General features: G+C 36.1%; 1 protein-coding gene across 1 annotated transcript in view; it reads right to left on the bottom strand.

Moving 5' to 3' along the window:
* SPAG17 (sperm associated antigen 17) overlaps positions 1–20,901 on the bottom strand; it is a gene marked incomplete at both ends in the record, with an annotated part of 74,977 nt that overhangs the window by 44,804 nt on the left and 9,272 nt on the right. Inside the window, 12 exons of the mRNA XM_029084489.1 lie at positions 553–637; positions 5,395–5,549; positions 7,084–7,200; positions 7,863–7,951; positions 10,403–10,633; positions 13,075–13,225; positions 14,559–14,672; positions 14,755–14,892; positions 15,787–15,908; positions 16,280–16,361; positions 17,084–17,239; positions 19,751–19,932. Of these exons, the coding sequence (XP_028940322.1) occupies positions 553–637; positions 5,395–5,549; positions 7,084–7,200; positions 7,863–7,951; positions 10,403–10,633; positions 13,075–13,225; positions 14,559–14,672; positions 14,755–14,892; positions 15,787–15,908; positions 16,280–16,361; positions 17,084–17,239; positions 19,751–19,932 (1,622 nt within the window). The remainder of the gene's footprint in view (positions 1–552; positions 638–5,394; positions 5,550–7,083; positions 7,201–7,862; positions 7,952–10,402; positions 10,634–13,074; positions 13,226–14,558; positions 14,673–14,754; positions 14,893–15,786; positions 15,909–16,279; positions 16,362–17,083; positions 17,240–19,750; positions 19,933–20,901) is intronic.

The following is a 20,901-nucleotide window of genomic DNA, read 5'->3' as shown; positions in this document are numbered from 1 at the left end:
GTAATTAAAGTTTGCTCTGCAGTCTAGCCAATTTGTTTCCAGTTTTAGCTTCTAGCCCACAGGTTCTGACTTCCAGTTTATAACTTGCGCTTTAAAAAGGAATTTTTCCTGAACTGTGCTGCCAACTTTTAACTACTGCTCATCTCTTCGTATGTTCAGTCATCTAAACAGAGATTCATATTTGTATGTAACCCTTAAAGTAATTCCATTAAATAAATGCAGCTGCTGTAAATGTAAATTGATATTAAAAGTCTCAGTTTTCAGAACAGAGGATGATGCAGAATATTTAAATATGCATATTTAACTAATTTCCAAACACTTTTACGTCTATACAGATGACAAAACAAGGCTACCATATGAAAAAATATATGTGATTCTGCTCTGAACAACTTTGGGTCTCAGCACTCAACATGGAAATCGAATTTTCTAGGATAAAACAAAAAGATACCTACTTTTGGCTTTCTTAGTGAAGCCAGGCTTTTTGACAGCACTTGCAGACAATTCAAAAGGTCCTTCTGTCATGGCTTTTTCCAGTTTAAGAGACTCTGTTGCCTTAGCCATCTTCTCTTCTTGGTATTTGACTTCTTCCTCTTTCACCCAGTCTGCAATTGAGTTGGCCACCAGCTCAAGATAGTTCCTGAAAAGCACAATATTCCTCCATTTACCATAATACAGTTTTCACTAATACAATTTCAGGTCAAATAAGACCACTTGGCTTCTCAGTTTCTTATACAAATATTATTCTATAACCTCTGAGAGAAGGCTTGTGTTTTCTCTCAGTTTTTACAGGAGCTGGTACTTTTGCCTCGCTGGTATTTGCGTAACGTATCTTATGTTTGGGATTTTCACTATCCCTTCTGCAAAGAGATATTAGAAACTTGGCTTCCGAAGAACACCTGCTCCCAAAGAAAATCCAGGAATTCAGAAAACAGAGAGATATTCAGTTTAAGAAATGTTCAGACTCATTCTCCTCACTGCCTTACCACCAGGATAACTTATTTTCTTCATCGCTTGATTAATATTGTCTTTTAGCATACACTTCATTTGTTTGTTCAGTAACTCAAGTGTTATTCTATTTAATTTCTAGCTCTTCTTCAATGGTGTGACAAGAAAGGTGCTTGGAAATTGTCATCCAAATCTCAATTGGAGAAGCAGTGCACCGTAGCCTGGCATAAATTGAGAATATTCAAAATTAACAATTAAATTGAAGTGAGCACTGAATGACAAACTGATCCACAGTCTGCAGCTGGTATCTGTAGTTGCATTGTCTCATCTGCCAAAGGTGTCTCTTATATGCAGTTGCTACTCAACTCCTTCTTTGCAGTGTTACCATAACTCTTTAAAGTAAAATTATTCATGTGTGCAAAACTAAAAGGGGCTTTTAAAGAATGCATGAGATTCAGTTGTTGTGCCTTCATAATATTTTCATTTGTAAGTTCAAGATGGTTCAATTTTATTCAAAAGCTCTGTATGCATTGCAGTTTTCGGTTGTGAACATGTAGGCAGCACAACCAATTCTTGATCTCACAACAGTTTTAAAGTTTTTATTGCAGTATTACATTGTACATCCAAGAGAATTAATATGTAGGCTATCTACACAGACTGGAGATGTATACACTTCATGTACTGCTTCAAGACACACAAGTCTCTACCAGCTTCTGCAATATAGTGGAGGCTGCTTTGGGAAACTTATATGGAAAAACTGTTGATCATATATTCAATATAGGCAAGTTGACCCTGCTTGTATCTGAACAAAAGTGTACGAGCTATAGTGTGGCCAGTAGGACCAGGGAAAGTTACCTTACCCCTGTACTCAGCACTGGTGAGGCTGCACCTCGAGTCCTGTGTTCAGTTTTGGGCCCCTCACTACAAGAAGGACACGGAGGTGCTGGAGCGTGTCCAGAGAAGGGCAATGAAGCTGGTGAAGGGCCTGGAGCAGAAGTGCGATGAGGAACGGCCGAGGCAACTGGGATTGTTTAGTCTGGAGAAAAGGAGGCTGTGGGGAGACCTTCTCACTCTCTACAACTGCCTGAAAGGAGGGTGTAGAGAGGTGAGAGTTGGTCTGTTCAACCAAGTAAACAGTGACAGGACAAAAGGAAATGGCCTCAAGTTGTGTTAAGGGAGGTTTAGATTGGATATTAGGAAAAATTTATTCACCGAAAGGGTTGTCAAGCATTGGAACAGGCTGCCCAGGGAAGTGGTGGAGTCACCATCCCTGGAGACATTGAAAAGATGTGTAGATGTGATGCTTAGGCACATGGTTTAATGGTGGACTTGGCAGTGTTAGGTTTATGGTTGGATTTTAAAGGTCTTTTCCAACCAAAATGATTCTATGATTCTATGAAAACAAAAGGCAAAACTAGGCTGGAACCTAGAGTTGCCAGAACTGGAATAACTTGAGGATGAATATACGTTATAAATAAAAAAGAGATTATTCGCATGGAAAATATTTCAGGGCAATGAAACAGTCATTCAAAGTCAAAAATACACCTTCTATTAATATGTATTCTGATGTTACTACTGCCAATGTCTGACTCAGAATCATTTCTCAGAAAGGATTATTCTTTTCCAGTAACTTGTGTAATGTGTTTACTATGAAACAGTAAACAAATGTCATTAAGATTAACTTTGAGCAAAAGAATAGATTTGATAATATCTGAATTCATTCGGCTTCCTGATAGAGTGGCCACTTACTCTAAGCACAGATGAAATGTTTTATACACATGTAGGTACATGCACCCATGCCTTTGTATCCCCTTAGTCAGCAGTATCCACTGGATTTCACACGCAGCCTCCTGCTGCCTACCCTTTGAACGGTATAATTCCTGAATTTTTGGATGTTCTACATGAACTACGGGACCTGACAGCCATAGAGAAGAAGAAAGGGTAACTGGGATCTCCAGGAGCAAAAGCTGTTGCAACATAGGAAATTCAATTTCTCCCTTGCATGAGAATTTGCTGTAACAGGACCCATTGTAACCTACTAATTAGCAGCTAACAGAAGTATATTCCAGACAGCAACTACGAAACACCTCTAACAAAGCAGGTTTGTGGTCTGTAAGATGTCACAATAAAGAAGGAACAAGTAAACATAGACAGAGAACTCCTAACAGAGAGATAGTCAAGCACAGTGTCTGTTGTGTATTTGTAACTCTCCTGTGGTGAAAGTGTGACTGTTAAATATATCCCCCAAATTAGAATGATAGTAATTTTAATAAAAGGCGAATCAATAAATTGTTACTAACCTCATCAGGAGTCAGTTATTTCATACAAAGGTAAAAACTAGTAATACTACCCTTTAATTAGTAAATAGGGTTGGTGCCTGTTTCTGGCAACTCAGCAGGATATGGAAGATAATTGCAGGCAAGATCTTGAAGCACCACAGGTACTTAAAGACTGTCTTCCACAGAAGTGTTATGTTGCTTGGAAACATACACTAGCAAATATTTATGATACTTTGCCTGGAAATCTGTAATGATCTTTAGCAAAAAAGTTGAATAAGGTCAGAAAATGTGCTGATTATTTTGCAGATACAGATGCCACATAACAGAACCAAATGACAGTGCATAGCTCTTCAAAGATACTAAGTAGCACACATAGCACTGAGTTGAATATTTCTATGAAGCAAGAGCAAAGCCAAACCTTCTTGTTAGCTTTCATGCCAGTTTCTTTAGGAACCGTCCTGTTTTTTAGCTGAGACAGAGCTTGGTTTCTTTTTAGTAGCTAGAATAGCGCTGCATTTTGGTTTCAGCCTGGGATTTGTTATGAGAGAAACAATGATAACATACCAATGTTTTCATTTTTGTCACTGGAAGTGAAGGACTTCGTGTTTTGTTAGTCTACAAGTGCAAGATCTAAGGGGAGCGAGGAATATTTAAATTAATAAGCTAAATTGGCATTTGGATATGCCAATAAGATATTCCATATCATATAACGTCTTGTTCAGTGTATTAATGAGGGTCTCTTCCCCTCTTGCTCTCTCTGACTTTTGCTCAGGCTCTGATTGTGGTTTTGGTTTGGGATTGTCGGCCCTCCAGGATCTTTACCTGGGAACGAGCTAGGCGTCTCCTCAGTGGTCCTCAAGTCTTTGTGTAACAGACTTTGAGGCCACTCACCCTCTGCCTGAGGTCTACCTGAATGCAAGACCCAGGTTTATTTGAACACACCGTCTTTCACTATCTTTTGGGGAAGATTTCAGCTGTTACATACATGCAAAGAAATTGATTCACCAGACATTTAGTGGATTTGCCCAAAAAACATTATACAGACAGCATTTTCTCCAAGGAACTTTATGTTTCTGCTGGTAAATCTCTTCTGGCTCTGGTCCCAGTCACTGCTAATCACAACAGCCTCTTTTCATGGCAAATAATTTAAGTCCAAGTGCCTGGAAAGCTAAGATGGACTCACACAGAGTTTCTTGACTTAGAGCAGAGATATAAAATACAACATAAAATACATATTCAAGAAGGCACACTTTGCCTATTTAGCATTCAAATCTATTCAAATATATAGGTGCCAACAAAAGTTGGCATTAAAAGATTCCCATCGTCTGACACATGAGGCACTGCACTTAGAAAGAGACGCCTGCAGACAAATAGTGTGTGTGGGTATCCATTGGATAACTTGCTTGAAAATCTATTTGATAAATCAAATCTAATTAATCCATAAAGCACCAGAGTGACATAGTTAAAGATAGCTCAGCTGTCTCTCCATGGCATTGCAACTTCTTTACATATCAGTACATGGACACATATTCTATTTTTGGTCAATTATTTGGAATAGCAGTTGGATCCACATCATCATTTATATCACTGTTTTAGTGCAAAAATGTATTCCAAAATGAACAGATCCACTGACAAAAGCTCTAATAATGGACACATCAACCATCTGCATGCCTCTAACTGGTGATAATGACAAGGAATTAAGAAGAATGAGGTATTCTGTGAAACAAATATTCTAATATTAATAAAGGGCTTCTAGCGTTTCTTGATAAATTTTCCCAGTGACGCTTGCCCAATTTATGTATAAATAGTTGAAAAACCTGATAAGTATATGCTTAGATAGAATTTTCTTTTTAATCTCCCTCACCTGAAGTGTCCTCAATATAATTTTCTCAGTGTGGATATCCCTAATATGACCTCATGTGTACATTACCTATATTTTTATAGTTTGTGATAAAGAGTCAAACACAGTTACTGCATGGTTCTCCTCACTTGGAAAAGCTTTGTCTCAACAGAATTCAATATAGCATTGGTCTCCACCTGAATGACTTGCTTAGTCAAAAATGTGTTACATTGTGCTATCTTTTAATTTCAAAGCTTTGTCCCAAGCAGAGCCATACAGGCTTTAATTGAAATTAACTATGAATGAGACATGAAAGATAAAATCAATTACCTGAATCCAACATTAGAATGCAATGCAATATCCCAAGTCTCTTGGCACAAACGATACTTATTCATAGGATTGTGAAGAACCATTAGCAAAGAGTTATCTTGGGTATGATAAAAGGAATCAATGCATCTATACTCTTGGGATGCAGTATGAAGAACCTGAAAATGAAACAAATAAAAAGTACACCCTCCCTGCAGACATTAGCATATGTACAGGTGCTACACAGCACAGCTTTGAGCAAAAGGTGCTTCAGAACTTCACTCTCCTACAAGATGTATGCAAAGCATTTGGATTCCAGCAATCTGAAGTTTTCAGGCAGTTGGAAATTTAAACTGCACCACTATTCATATGTAGAAGAGGCAGTCACTACGCTCCATCTTCTAAGACTGACCACAAATGGAAAAGTTCAGCTAAATAATAAATAAATAAATTTAAATATTAAATAAATACTTAAACAAATATAAATAATAAAGTATTTAAATAAATATGTAGTAAATAAAAGCAGAACTATCACATATCAGGTAAAAAGAAAACAGATTTTTGTTTTAGCTCAGTTAAGTTTACTTGGTTTTCAATTTGCTCTACTATGACCTGCACATCTTAGATTTACTGTGTTCTACATTATTGCACTGTTCTGTACTGCCCCACCATTTTCACTGTTTACATTGTCTGCAGGATGAAATTTATTTTATAGTTATAGCTAGAAGAAAGCCTCTTTAAACAACTATTTTTACAGAACTATGAAACTGAAGTAACACTGAAATAATTCCATATCAACAAATATTCTCTTTAAACATGAAAACCTTAATAGCAGCTGGTGTAAAAATTATGTTCAGATGTGATATGTAGTAGAAGGAAATATTCTTCGAAAGTGTTATTTTCTGTTGCAATTAAATGCTATTTTCTGTTGCAGTTATCTTCCATCAGTATGTTTTGAAGAGATTCACTAATTATTGACAGTTCAGTTAGTGTTAGGGATTTATGTTGCATAAGAAAGAATTCCCCGTGTACTGAAATGTCTGATGTTAAAGTTGTGATACTAAAGTAGTGCTGAAAAAGTCCAAGCAGCCTTTCCTTCACCCATGCACAGCATGTGTCAGGATCAACTAAGAATTGCAGCATATAAAGCCCAAGGCAGTACAGGAACTAATAATCCACTCATTTCAAGAGAAGCCTACCAACTTCAGCCATTTGCACTTGAACTTATCTTTCACATTTGTCCTTCTCTCTTTCTGCAAGACAAGTTTTAGATTTCAGATTGCAAGATTTCTATAAATGAAGCTGGTAGCCCTGAAAGTGTGAAGTAACATTGCAAAAAAATTTCCTATTTGCCCATAAAGCATATACTGCATAGGTATTTGCAAAGTACATTTTCACATACACTGCACTAATGAGTCCCATAACTGCCAGACAGGATTGCCCCAAAGAGCAAGATTATTTTGCCTTCATCACATCTTTATCTAAAAGACTCACTATCAAAAAGAACAGACTAGGAAATAAAAACCCACTACAAACTCAATTTCACATAAGAAACTGAAAAACAGCTAAAGAACAAGGGGTTTTGGTAAAAATGTAAAAGGGATAAAATGGAATAAATTATCTATCAAGGTAATACCCTGTACTCTGCTACTAATCCTTTTTACAGCATTCTGAGGGGTGACAGTACGTATAGGATTGTTAGTTCACAGGTACCTGAAGAAGAACATGGGGTGGAAAATGCTCAGCAAAACTCCAGTCTGTCAAGCAGCGCCTCTGTGTCTTTTTTATTTCTTCTAAGTTTGGTCCTAGGCCATAATTTTCCAGACTCGCCTCAAAATACACCAAAACAAAATAATGAATATCAACATTTCAGTGTTAGTTAAATTAACTATAATCTTGACTTAATAAATGGCATCCCATGTTGCATCACAGTTAATTGCATAATGTTGCACATGTGTAGACTTGTATGGCACTATTTAATAAAAAGCACAATTGCTCCCAACGGTTTTTGGTCTTGGCTTTTTTTATGGCAAACATAATCTCAATATTTTTATTATTAGGTTATATGTTTTTGAGTTCTGTAAGCAATTAGGAATATTTAGATGTCCTATGAAGTAATTTTAAAACTGATATATTTATCCAGGGCTGTATGGCAGGCAGGTGTTTCTGAAGATGCCAAACTACACAGTTTATTAGTGTGACACAGTTTGGTATTTTCTCTCAAACTCTCAGGCTAGTATTTGACCCCTGGTATTCAGTGAAACCAGCATAGAACAGTCATTAGTAGCTTCACCAAGACCCATTACCTTAGAATTCAGGGAAAGTGATTTCATAGTGCTTCAAACTTATGTGGCACTATTTGTGAAACATCACAAAATTAACATTTGCATGCAGCATTGCAAGGGAGTCCCCAGTAACATGTCCTGGCATTGAACAGTATCTTCTGTTGTCTCACAGTATAAAGCACAGTTTATTCCATTCTTCACACTTACCATATCAGAAATAAAAACATCCAATCCCTTGTTCAAAACAGGATCAGCCAGAGCATCTCTTCCATCTTTGCCATTCATTTCTCTATGTCCTGGAAATTTAAAGCAGAATTTTAAACAGTGTCCAGAAATTTCAGCCCTAAACACTAAGGTTGGAGTGATGCAGTTTCCTTGGCCTCCCTGACAAGATTGCCATCAAGTTGAAGCTTCCTTTTATAACACGAGTTCAATAAATACATAATCAGTTCTGCTACACTTCCTTCCTAAAAAAGCACTTTACAATTCAGGGACAACAAGTGCCAGACAGTTTAATAATAATAATAATAATAATAATAATAATAACAACAACAACAACAATAACAACAACAACAACAACAACAACAATAATAATAATAATAATATCATCCTCTTTATCTGCCCTATGCTGGCCTTGCATGGTCAAAAACATTAAAAATACTCTAAATAATAATAATAATAATATCATCCTCTTTATCTGCCCTATGCTGGCCTTGCATGGTCAAAAACATTAAAAATACTCTAAGAAGTGTCCTCCAGATTCATACATGAAGAACCAATACATGAAGAAACAATAACAAACATTCCTTTGCACAGATGCCATAAAAAAAGAAGACAAAATTAAATTATTTTTATATTTTAAAGTATTTTTGAAAAATGTACATTTGGAACTTTAAATTTATTGGATGTATAGAGTTTTATAAGCTACTGACAGAATACTACTTCTGCTGCGGATCTAACCAGTTATTCCATTGTTACAATGGGCACCTGATATGAACAGGATCACATGGAGATTTTAACTTCTATATTCTTACAATTTTTTTAAATACCTTCATTTTAATACAATTCTTTATGTCCTGAGTTAGGGCAGAGTTCACTAATATTTAATCAAAATTCACACATACCACAAAAATATTCTTCCTGGGAGAAAATACTCCAGAAAGTATTTGTTCTTAAGTGGCTCATAACCAGCTCAGCTTCCAGACATATATCTTTAGGCTCTGCTTCTATAGAAAATTAGACCTGTTTACTGACTGCTTTTAGGAGATTTAAGAAATCTGAAAGCAGCATTTTCTCTTCCTGCTACTTGCTTTAGTGCTGCAGAAGTGTTGAAATGTTGGGGCTATATTTGTAACTGCAATATTTAGTATTGTGACTAGCAAAAAAAGTAAAATAAATTAACCCCCCAAAAAGTTTCCCAAAATTCAGAAGAGGCGGATAAGCAGGATGCATTTATATACAGTTCCAACCTTCTAAGGAAAGGATCCCATCTTAGCTAGTTGCCTAGACATCTGTATTAGGAAAGCATGGTCACCATCATGAACCTAAAGGTATAGCAGCTTAAACTGACCTAATTTCTATTTTTCTTGCATCCCAGAAAAATAATAACTTGTTTATAATGTTGCTTCTTGGCCCACACTGCTCCTTGAATCAGGCCAACAACTTTTCATTATGTTAGGATCTGCAGGAGAAAATGTAGAACCTCCAGAAAATTCACTCTGCATTGTCTACAAGAGGTCTTCTCCATCTCTTCCTGCTCTCTAAAATGTTCCCATTCTAATATGAATGAGACAGTTATAGTGGCTCAAATGCCACATAGTAACCTGCTAAAGATATACTAATTACAGAGACAGGAAATGAATTAAGAGAAGCTGATGGAAGTTGAAACATAGCTTTATTATTTTAACTTCAGGATTTTCACATATTTCTGGCCAAATAAAGAGAGAGTCTAATGTGAATATGAAAACTGGATGTTAAAAATTCTACCTTACAACATTAGTTCTACCATGTTAGCCTTATTATGATTTATTTGCATTGGTCTCACTTTCTTCAACACCTAATAGAATATGTTCCTCTTTCCCCATTGCTTCTAAATTTGGCCCAAAATTTTGAATGTCAAAACTCTACAATGGATTAACCTGCATGTGAAAGAAAAGGGAAGCCTAGAAGAAAAAAAAATTAAAAGGAAAAGGTATGGATGCATGTGTAATTACAACACATAACACACCTTTTTTATTTTTCAACTTTTTATATCACCCTCTAGAGTCCTGATGTGCGCGTTACGTATTCTTTGCATTTCCTAATACTCATTCACTAGTAATCACCTAATTAACCTCATACATCACTTTTGATTTCACTCTATGGTTGCTCCTGACTTTGTAAAGACTCAGCTGCCATTATAACTCACAAGAGCCTGTATCCAGAAAGGTATTTAAGCATGTTTTCAGTATTTTATGTCTATATTTGATGTCATAAGCAATAAAATGGTTTTCTAGTAAGTATTTTTCTACAGACATAATTTTAAGGAGTTGCTTAACTAAACTGTTAATGTTGTAATAAAAAATAGCTAGCTTTTGTCTTTATCTAGCATTCCCACATAGATACTAAATGTACAGACTATACAATACGTGAAAATTTGGTGATTTGTACAAGGAAGAAAAATCACAGCCCTGCAATAGCAAATGATATGGTAAAATAAATAGCAGATTCAAATACTTCAGGAGTAATGTAAACAGAGAGGTTTTTACCACAGCCTCTTGGAGATTTCCCATTAAGCTTCTTTTCCATAAGGAAGAGTTGTCTCAGCTGCCCTGCAAACCTGGCTGGATCAGCCCAAGGGATACAAGGCACTTCAGAATTGCCTCCAACCATAGATCCAGAGCTCTCCAGGACACCAGAGTCACTCAGCCCAGTCAGCTTCAGGCTTTCAAAAGTAAACACTCTGAAGGCTCTTTCTACTTCAGCCCAACTCAGGAGTTCTATAAAAGAATTACAATCATTAACTGAAAATGTCCTTACGGCTCAGCAGAAGATAAACAGAAGACTATATAAGTGTATTGTCCTTGGCAAGTCTGCAAAAGCCAACAACAATTTCCTTAATGGTATTGGATCAAATTCTGTGAGCTACATTCTACACTACATTCAAAGTTGAATGCTTCCAAATTGCAAAATTATATGCCTAACTATTAACCCATCTTAAATGAAGTGCTTCCTAGATCTGAATACCTCCTGGCTCATTAACTTTATATAAATGATGCTGATTTTAAAAATACTGAGTAGACTTTATCAAACCAGTTAACAACTAGTTATTTTTAATTAATGAAAAGGCTTTCATTATTGTAATCTTTTTTATTATCTGTAGCTTCTCAAACCAAGTATCAAGTAGTTTTTTCTCTTCAGACAAAATTTTACACATAATTTACACAGGAGTATCCAAGGTTCAAAGGCAATAACAAGTCCTATTTATGGTTGTAGGCATTGGTGATATATAACACTGATAATTACGAGAAGGACTGAATTTTAAGACAGGTAGTTCACTGTCCAAATTATACAAAGAGTATCTTCAGTTTGAAATGTTTTCTCTTTATGGTAGTTAAACACCCAAGCACATCACACGTCTTGATACTCTTGGTTATCTCATCTCCTGTTCAAATCAATCACCTTCTTGATAAAAGTGAAGAGCTAGCCAAGTTAACAGTTGGCAGAGTTTGGCAGTATATTATGCTCCAGTGAAGACCATCAAATTTGATACCCATCAGTGGGAATGCTACAACAATACATAACTCCTTAATAGCTTAGTGTCCAAAATGAACATACCAAGAACTAGAAACAATGCAGTGAGTGTAAATCAATCCAACAGAAGAGATTTCAGGACTGAATGGGTGAGAAAGTACCTTCAAATCCTGTGCCTTATTATGATGGCATAAATGTAACCAAAGGGATCTGGATGTTTATATTTCTTAGTAGTCTGGAGTAAACTTTTGAAACTACCCAAGGGTACTTAACGCAGTCTTCGGGATTGCGTCCCGGTTTCACTAGGCTAGAGTTAATTTTCTTTTTTTGGAAAGAAGTAGATGGAGTAATGACTATTTCCAGCCCTATTTTGAGGCCTGTCTCCCTCGGTCATACTTGTGCCTAAAATCTGCTTTATAGAACAGCCATGATTAAACTTCCAAGTTCTAGAACTGTATCGTAAAACACCGTCATGCCTTACCTTATCATCCTCTAAATCCTTTATTCTTCTGTAAACCTGAAGTCTATCTATCATCTTTTTATGGCCTGGTTTTGCTAGGATAGAGATAATTTTCTTCTTAGCAGCTAGAAGAGCACTGTGTTGTGGTATCAGTATGGGATTCGTTATGAGAAGAATGCTGATAACACACCAATGTTTTTATTTGCTACTGGAAGATGAAGAACATTTCCAATCTCCCCGTGTTCTGCTAGTCTGCAGGTGCAAAGGTCTGGGGAGGAAAGCGTAGTAAGCCCAAACTGGCATTCAGATACACCAATGGGATATTCCATCTCATACAATGTCATGTTCAGTATATTAATGAGGGTTGACCAGAAAGCTGGGGGATTCTCTCAGGGATCGTTCAGAGTCACTCCTCTGGGATTGTGGGTTTTTTTGGTTTTTGGATTGTCTCTGCTCCAGGATCGCTGGCTGGGGACGGGCTGGGCATCAGTGGGTAGGTGGTGAGCAAGTGCACTGTGCATCACTCATTTGAATATTCCACTATTACTGTTCTTGCCATTATTATTATATTACAAATTTATTTATTTATTTTTTAAATCTCAATCCACGAGTTTTGTACTTTTACCCTTCTGATTCTCTCCCCTGTCCCATTCGAGGAGGGTGAGTGAGCAGCTGTTCAGTGTTTGGCTGCCAGCCAGGCTAAACACACCACAGATTGCTTCACAGTGTATGTCACAGTGGTATGCACACTCCAAGAAAAGGGAACTGCAGAAGTGATTATGCTTGAAGAAGTGAATGTATTCTTGGTTTGATAAAGGGACTATAACAGAAGCCTTTTCATTATTAACACCAACAGCTTATGCAGAATACATTTTATGTCCTAGTATCAAAATCGCAATTTGTACAACTATTTTTTTTTCTCAGATTAGTCAGTATTTGTATATTTGTGATTATAAATAAGCAAATGAGTTCTAACATACTTCCAGTTCTTAGTTATGCAGTATTTAATACTCGTATAGTCTTTCCCATTAACCATGAAACTGAGGTCTAAAGTTAGCACCAGCTTATACAGTAGGCTAAGGTATAAGCAAGAATGTGAAAATGGGAAATTCTGCAAAGGTTTTAGGCAGCTGAAAAAACTTGTCCCAAAATTCCTGCTATTTAACAGGATCATCAACCAGAAATAAAAAAGGGAAGTTTTATCAATGAAAAAGAAAATCACTTTACCACTGGTACAATAATGCATGAGCTCGTGAACTCTGGCCAAGCGTTTAGTGTTGTTTTCAGCTGAAGGAAGGGTGAAATGGATAAGTTCTGTAATAAGCAGTTTATTCATCATTTCACATTCAATTTTTTCTGGATTTAAGTTCTCCTGGGCCTGGAACAAAAAACAAAGTACCACAGTTAAAGAAAACTTCCACACCAGTGGATTTCTAAAAATTATGTTTGAATAAAGAAGTGTTTTTATAGCGAAAGACATAAGCACATGCTTAAGTCAGCCGAACATAAATTTGAGCACAAGCACACAGTGTGTTTTTGAATCATGGTGTCAGGTATTTTAGGCTTTAAAAATGAGATACATAAAAGAATAACTGACAGCATAATGACAGATACTTGTTAGAAGGCATCTGCCTGGGCTAGCTAGACTCAAAAATTCTGGAATACAGAAAAAGGTAGTGATCTATTCAGACAGGCAGCAGGTACCTTCCACATATCTTTCAGCTGATCTGTGCTACTTCTTATGATAATGAAGCCTGTAAACTCATTGATCAGTCTGTGACAGCAGCATCCCTGTATATTTAAGGATTTATCTTTTGAGACTTATTGGCATCTTTCAGCTTCACTCTTTTTAGTATTACACACTTACAGTACCTTTTTCTTGGACTGTATCTTCCAAATCTTTTTCCCCTATCCACTCCTCAAACACTTTGCTACACCCTGAATTACCTCTGCAGCAAGTATTTCATACACATCAAGCATTTGCCTGCCAACAGCATCGTTCTTGGTGATTACTCAGTCCTGCCTTCTGCTTGAACACCTCCAGTATGTCAAGCTCAATTTGTTTCTGAATACTGTTTTAATCAATGGTTGATAAAGTATTCCATGGACAATTTGTAATTCCTGAAGCCAGGCAGACAAACCTTAGCTGTGAAATCTAGAACTGTATTATCACTTGTATTACATTCAGAGTATTTTCAAAGTTTAATGGTAAAAGTACAGCTTGGCCTTGGAACATTTTGAGAAATTTACAGCGGTTTTTTGATTCAGAAAGTCTGGGAACTGTTACTTAACAATAATCCCAAATCTTGCAGTCTCTGAACCTTTCTGCCTCCGTTAGAATTTGTCAATGTTTTGGTTATGCACTATGCTCAACTATTTAGCCGACCAGAACACACTTCTTGCGTCCACTAAACACCTCTGTATCTTTTCTTATATTTCTCTACATCTTAGTATTGAATCTAATCTACACACTAAATCACCATTATCAAGTTAACAACTCATTTTCCACAATTTCATCAGTGTCTGACTACAGTAAATCAACAGAGCTGTAACCTCATTGCCTCTTAAGCAAACTAAACACGTATTAGTGTGACTGCCTCAGTAAGAAAATTCTAGGCTATACTGTTCTGCTTTGTAAAAACACCTAGTGCATTGAGTATTTACTGCCTGTGGACTTTAGAACTGTTTATATATGATAGGTAGCACTATACCTTCAGCAGGTGCAACCGCTGAGCCAGAGTATCATGGTAGTTAAATAACAGAGGGTACTTGGGGGTGACAGAACTTTTTTCACTGTATTTAGGAGAAAAGTAGTCATATAGATTCTGTTGAAAAAGAAAGATGTATTAAACCACAATAATCAGATTTATTTGTCATTTTAGGAAATGAACAGAAGACAACACAAACCTTTTTTTCACCCTCAGAAAGTGAAAGAGAAGGAAGGACAGAGGCTATATAATCTGCAACGGTATGATGCAGCCCATCTGCCCGAGGCTCTGGTACCACCAGACTAGGTGGTGTAAGGTCTTCTTCACTTGCAATAACCTGGAAAACATGATATATGTTTGCTTTCATTACAGTATGACTGCTGCCTAACTTCATTAAAACTACCAAGTAGATCCTGCTATAAGCTAAACACACATCCATAAATTTTGTCAGGAAGGAGAACCATAATTTTTTTCTACAAGTAGCAAAAACGTGATTCTACATGTTAGTTCCTGCCCAAAACAAAGATTATGGAAAACAGAATTAAATGTTTTCTCTTATTATTCACTTTTGGAAGGATGAGAATTAAAACATTTCCAACTTGAAATGTTAATAATTGTTAATAAACACAGGTAATTTAAAAATGATTACGTATCAAGTGTTACACCTTATTTTGAATATTTTTGCCTATTTTCAGACCAAAATGCAAAAAGTAAAAAAATAAGATTGTGCTGAAATTTTATTTCTAAATGAAGGAAGATTTTCAAATTATACTGTGGGTCTCTGCTAACTCATAGCTTGTGCCTAAACTCAGAGTCAGATCTGTCTAGCACTAGCATTGACACACATCACTTCTACATTAGGCTTGCCCTAAAACCTGCGTAAAACAGTAAAAGCTCAGTATCAATAACATTGTTTCAGGACATGAAAACTTGTTATTGACTTAGCTAAGAAATTACACCTTTTTCCTCATTTGATGATATTGGATCTGTTGTTTTGAAAAAATAATTTTGGAATAACACTGTATATACAGGGTAAGTGTACAGTACAAAAGAAAACCAAAGATGTCAGTTTTGAGTTGTGATTCCTTTGTATTGAACCTATTTGGTCAGTGCTTCCACGCACAGTCTTTTATTTTAGGCTGAAACAGATTGATGTATTGATCTTTGATCAATTCATTATACCAGGTCTAAGCCCAATTAGCCACAGGAATTATATGCAGAATATTCCCACCTGTTCCAACATGCAGTTCACCATCAAAGGTACAGAAAAGTATTCCTCGGGAATCTGACTCAGCAAGTCATTGTAATACCTCATGTCCACGGAAGAAGCCAAAATAGAAGCTTCTTCCTCTGCTGTAATAAGATATAAAACATTAAGATTTCTTCAGAATTGACAATTCTTCAGAAATGACAATTTATATTACCAACTAGTTCAAACTTCAGACAATTTTTCTTAAAAAAGACTAACAAAGTCCATTACTGTAGAGCTCCGAAATCTGACTGTGACTAGGAACAGATAAAAGTGATTTTCTACAGAGTTTCATTATCACCACTGCAGCTTCCAGAGACTTTCACAATGTATTCACCAATAAACTACTCTCCCAACATCAAATCACATCTTCATCTTACTGTGCAAATAATTTCAAGGATTTGTGCTGTCAGATGAATGAATGGTATGACAGAGTGAACAGCTACAGATAAGTGCTTTAATCCTTTAAACATACCCTGTGACGAAAGTACTGTTGGCAGAATTTCTTCTGCTTGCCCTTTTGTCTTTGAAGGTGTAATCTGTGGTACTGGTTGTACCTAAAGGAACAAAAATAAAGATAAAAAACTTTAGAAACAGTGGAATAAATAAGGACTGCACAAATAGCTGTGAGAAATTAATTTCATTTAGCTTTTGTTTCTCATCCTAAACTAGATGCTAATCTTTTAAATGACTAGTGTTAGGGGAGGCAAATCCCACCTAACTCTGAATGAAACCACATAGTAAGAACATGGTTTTATGAATGCTTTAAATGAGCATTCAGTAATACTTCTATAGATGGAGTAAGCCCATTTTTCCCTGCCACTAGGACATGCCCTATAAGCCACTTTCTTCTGCCCATTTAAGCTTTTATCTACCATAAACAAAATGAAGAAACTGATCTTGCATTGAACTAATAATCTTTTTTTGATAGTTCACAGATCTGCAACACGACATAGTAGCTCTGTGCAGGCACATTGACACAATAAGGTCTCATCAGAAGCTATTTAAGGAATTTATACACCTGGGATACTGCTGCCTGTATGATCTCTCAAGTTTTCCTGTTTCTGTTTCTCCAGTGACCAGCTTTTTTTTTTTTTTTTTCTTTCTTTCATTTTTAAGGTTTTAAATGTTGAAGACAAAAATCCCAATTTCGTTCACAGAAAATTACACATGGAGTGATGGCCCAAGGTGAACTTCTAAGTGCAGAATTAAAGACAGGCAATTTGAGTCTATAACTAGTTATTCTCTACAAGCATAGCAAAGGACAAAGGATCCTTGCCTCAGTTACAGGTGGTTGTGTCGATTTGCTCTCTGATAATGCAGGCACATTAATAAACTTGGTGTTTTCCAAGTAGTTACAATGCTGTCTTCTCCAGTCCAGGCAGTCATACATTAAACAAGCAATACTTTCAAACAGCACGGTGCCAGATGCAAGCTATGACAGAAAATCAGATACAAAGGATTAAGTTTACTTCCAAAAGTGTCATGTAACTTAGCCACATGAGTCATTAGCTCTCTAACCAGCAGATCTACAACTGCTTAAAAATCTTCCAAAGGATTTTTCCTTCATTAATTCAAAATGTTTTGTAGAGTTACTCTAAGAAAACAAGATCTCCTCATCTTTATTTGCCTAAACACTGCCATACCACAGCATGGACTGAGTATTGCCCAGACTCTTTAGTTGTAAAGTCATAACTTGTCTTAACGGTAACCATGCAAGGTTTGTGCTCTTGCAATTCAAATTTAGGTTATTTTTTTTGATGGGAAGAAATGGGAGAGGTTAACTTAAAATAATTGTTTTATATCATATGTGCATGTTTCTACTGGTGATCAATCTGCAGCATATTTGTAAGGTTAACCATTCTCCTGCCCTGGAAGGATAAAAAAAAACCCCAACTCAACCAAGTAATCAATGTCATCTCATATTATTTTCTTTCTTTCTGTTGCCCTTTTAAAACAAAGAGAACCTCAAGAACTGAACTTTGAATTCCACAGCTGTGCAAGCAAAGGAATGTCAGCATACTGCTTGAATGTCCAAAGGGAGAGCACTGTATCGGCAAAAGTCTGACAAGGAAAGAGTCAAGGTTCTTGAGGTAGTGTACTGTGGTTTTCACCAAAGCTTGGGAGGAATAAAAAGAAAAATATCAACCTCTATTTTAAACATGAAATACTTCTGTACAAGTACCAAAACTCTATCTGAGACCACATGCCACACTCAAGTTTCAGTGGCTTTAATGGACGAGTTTGTCCCCTGTACATCCTAGACATTGTGGAAAAGATTAAATTATTATAATTTTTAGACAACTTCTGTCAACAGCCCTTTTCTGAGTGTTTATCTCACTTTTGTGAAAATAAGAGAAGTCTCTTTTATGAAGAAGTTTGCCTCTAAGAGTTGGCTATCAATACTGGATGTTTCAATTTTAAGTTTCCTAAAACAAAACATGGTGAAGAAGCACAACGATCATTAAGCACTAAATGTATTAACTGATCCTTAAGAAGTATTAAGGATCTGCGTTCTTCAACTCAGAACCTCTTTGTGGCATTTCAAAACAAGCACCCCAAATCACTGATTAGTTATGGAATACTAGTCTCAGTTTTCATAATATTTAAAGACTAGAGGAGATATTTGGGAGAGAAGTTCTAAGTGTGAAAACAGAATTTTCAGAGTTAATATTTCTTGCACTTTTGTTTTTCCAACTCAATACTCTTCTGAAAAATGGGTTGGTACAAAAACCTGACATTCATGTATTATTTACAAGAGATCACTAGAGCACATGACAATTTCAGTTAAAGCACTGGAGTGTTTTGAATGCACAAACATAAACCTGTTGTAACAATTTTAGTGACAGATCATTTTTCTTTTATTTCAGCTGCAATATAGCTGCTTGTAGGATATTAATGAGTAGAAATATCCTCTCTATAAGATGTGATTACTGGGAACATTAAAAAGACAAGATTAAAAAATTTATTTCCCAAAATAGACTTGATGTTTTAAGTTTAGATCAAGAGTATAATGATAAGTAATGTGGCAAGTCTACAGGTATCCACAATTGAGGCATTTTTAGTGAATGCCTTAGAAACCACTGTGGATTTAGCCAAACTCAGTTCTGATCCCTTCAGGATCAAGGGTACTTCCTAGCTCACCAGACTGTTTATATACAGGATTTAGTGTAGTATAAATAAGTGTTAGGAGGATGTAGTCTGTCCTTTAACCCTAATAATATAGACCACAATACAGTAGGTTAAATTATGGCATGTTGTTTTATTCTGCTTTAGCAGTTCATATTTTTCACTGCTGGTGGTGTGGATTAAAAAATATTGGACCCTTTTACCTCACTATACTTGAGAACCTAGGCTGGGAAAAATTTCTAATGACTGGCTGTCTCTTCCAGTGCCCTGTAATAGTCCTGACCCAGCAGACTACAATGAGTAATAAGCTACAGCCATGTTTTGGGTTGGACACAAAGAAGCAGTACTGGGTGCACTAAAAGAATATCTATCAAAAAGCATTTTGCATTCATTTTATTTTTTTCTCATGTGACTGTTCTGAGATACAGTAAGTAGACCTGCTATTATGAGGACAAAAATACAATTTTTCTGTTAGTCCATACTGACATCTGACTCTCCAATGAGATACAGACTGGGTCTATGTAAAGATGCTGAATAAATTTAATACCTCATACTGTTTTAAAACGCTGCTGCTGTGGCCTACAATATTAAGAAACTCCAAGTCAGGTATTTTTATTCAAAGGACTCCTTGTGAATACATGCTGAATAAACTTGTTGGATACATAGGAAATAATTTTTGTTCAAGATTACAAATATATTAACTACTCTGGTTCTGTTTCATAGAAGACTAAGCTAAAATTTCTGTAACTTCTAAACTGGTCTTCAGTGTTACAAACCCCAAAGCATGCCATGCCTTGTGAAAGCAAAATCTACTGACCAGCATTTTTCTGTCAGACCAATCAGCGGGAAAGGCACTCTCCTTAACGAGGTGATGAAGTCTGGCAACATCAAAGAGACTTGATCCATGCTTTCCACTGTTCAGAACCGGCTCCAGGTATTTCCAAAATGTTTCCAGATTTTTGATAGCTTCATCTTTCTTTCTTTTCTCTGCTTCTGTAACTAAAATTTATAAGTATTAGATAAATCATGGTACAATGTTCCCCTTTTACACAAAGCACAAATCATATATTAGTCTGTTAAAATAATCCCATCCTCAGAGTCTCAGCAAAAATCTGACACCAAACTTTGGGGTTAACAAACTCCAGGAAGATAAAACCTCAGCAAAACATGGTAGTTCTTTCAGAAAACCATAACAAAGAGTGCTTGACTTGGTAACACCACAAAATGAAAGCCACTAGGGAACACCAACATCTGGGAAGGAAAAGAATATGAAAGCTGCGGTCTCTAATCCATGATTCATGTGTATTCATGCTAGGAACAACAGAAACACTGGAATGTGATTGCATTTACAGGTTAATGTCTTCCCTTCTAAAAGTATCTCTGTACATTACTGAAATGATCATGATCTATTTTGTAAGACATTCAGCTACGACACGGTTGAGTTAATGCCTGCTCCAAGGCACAATTAACTATACCTGTATCGCTGATAACAAATGTTTGTCTAATATAGCCTTAAAAGCCTCAAAGACTCATTAATATGCCTACTCAGTCTACTTTAGTACTTCACTAACCTCATCTCTGGAAAGTTTCTTGCTGCTAAACTGTACTTTCTCTACTACAATTTAAACTCTTCATTTTCTGTTCTAGCCTTCTACAAACTTGCAAACTTTTATCATTTCTCCACTACATCATTCAATCTTCACTTCTTAAACTTAAGGATAACTATTCAATTTTTTTTTCCTCATAGGTAAAATTTTATAAATCCCTAATAATTTTTTTTTCCATCATTTGGAATTTTTCTGATTGGCACACATTTCTTACAAGGTCGTACCTCACTACTGAGTTGCATGATAAGATTACTTCAGGTATTTTTTAGGACATATTCTCATTTATAATCTGGAGATGGTATTTGGTTTTTAGTGGCATAGTGACATAGAATCATAGAATCATCAAATGTTGTAAGTTTTT

This window comes from Antrostomus carolinensis, unplaced genomic scaffold, assembly GCF_000700745.2.
Source record: "Antrostomus carolinensis isolate BGI_N321 unplaced genomic scaffold, ASM70074v2 scaffold17514, whole genome shotgun sequence".
Taxonomy (NCBI): Eukaryota; Metazoa; Chordata; class Aves; order Caprimulgiformes; family Caprimulgidae; genus Antrostomus; species Antrostomus carolinensis.
This window is presented reverse-complemented; position numbering and strand designations above follow the sequence as displayed.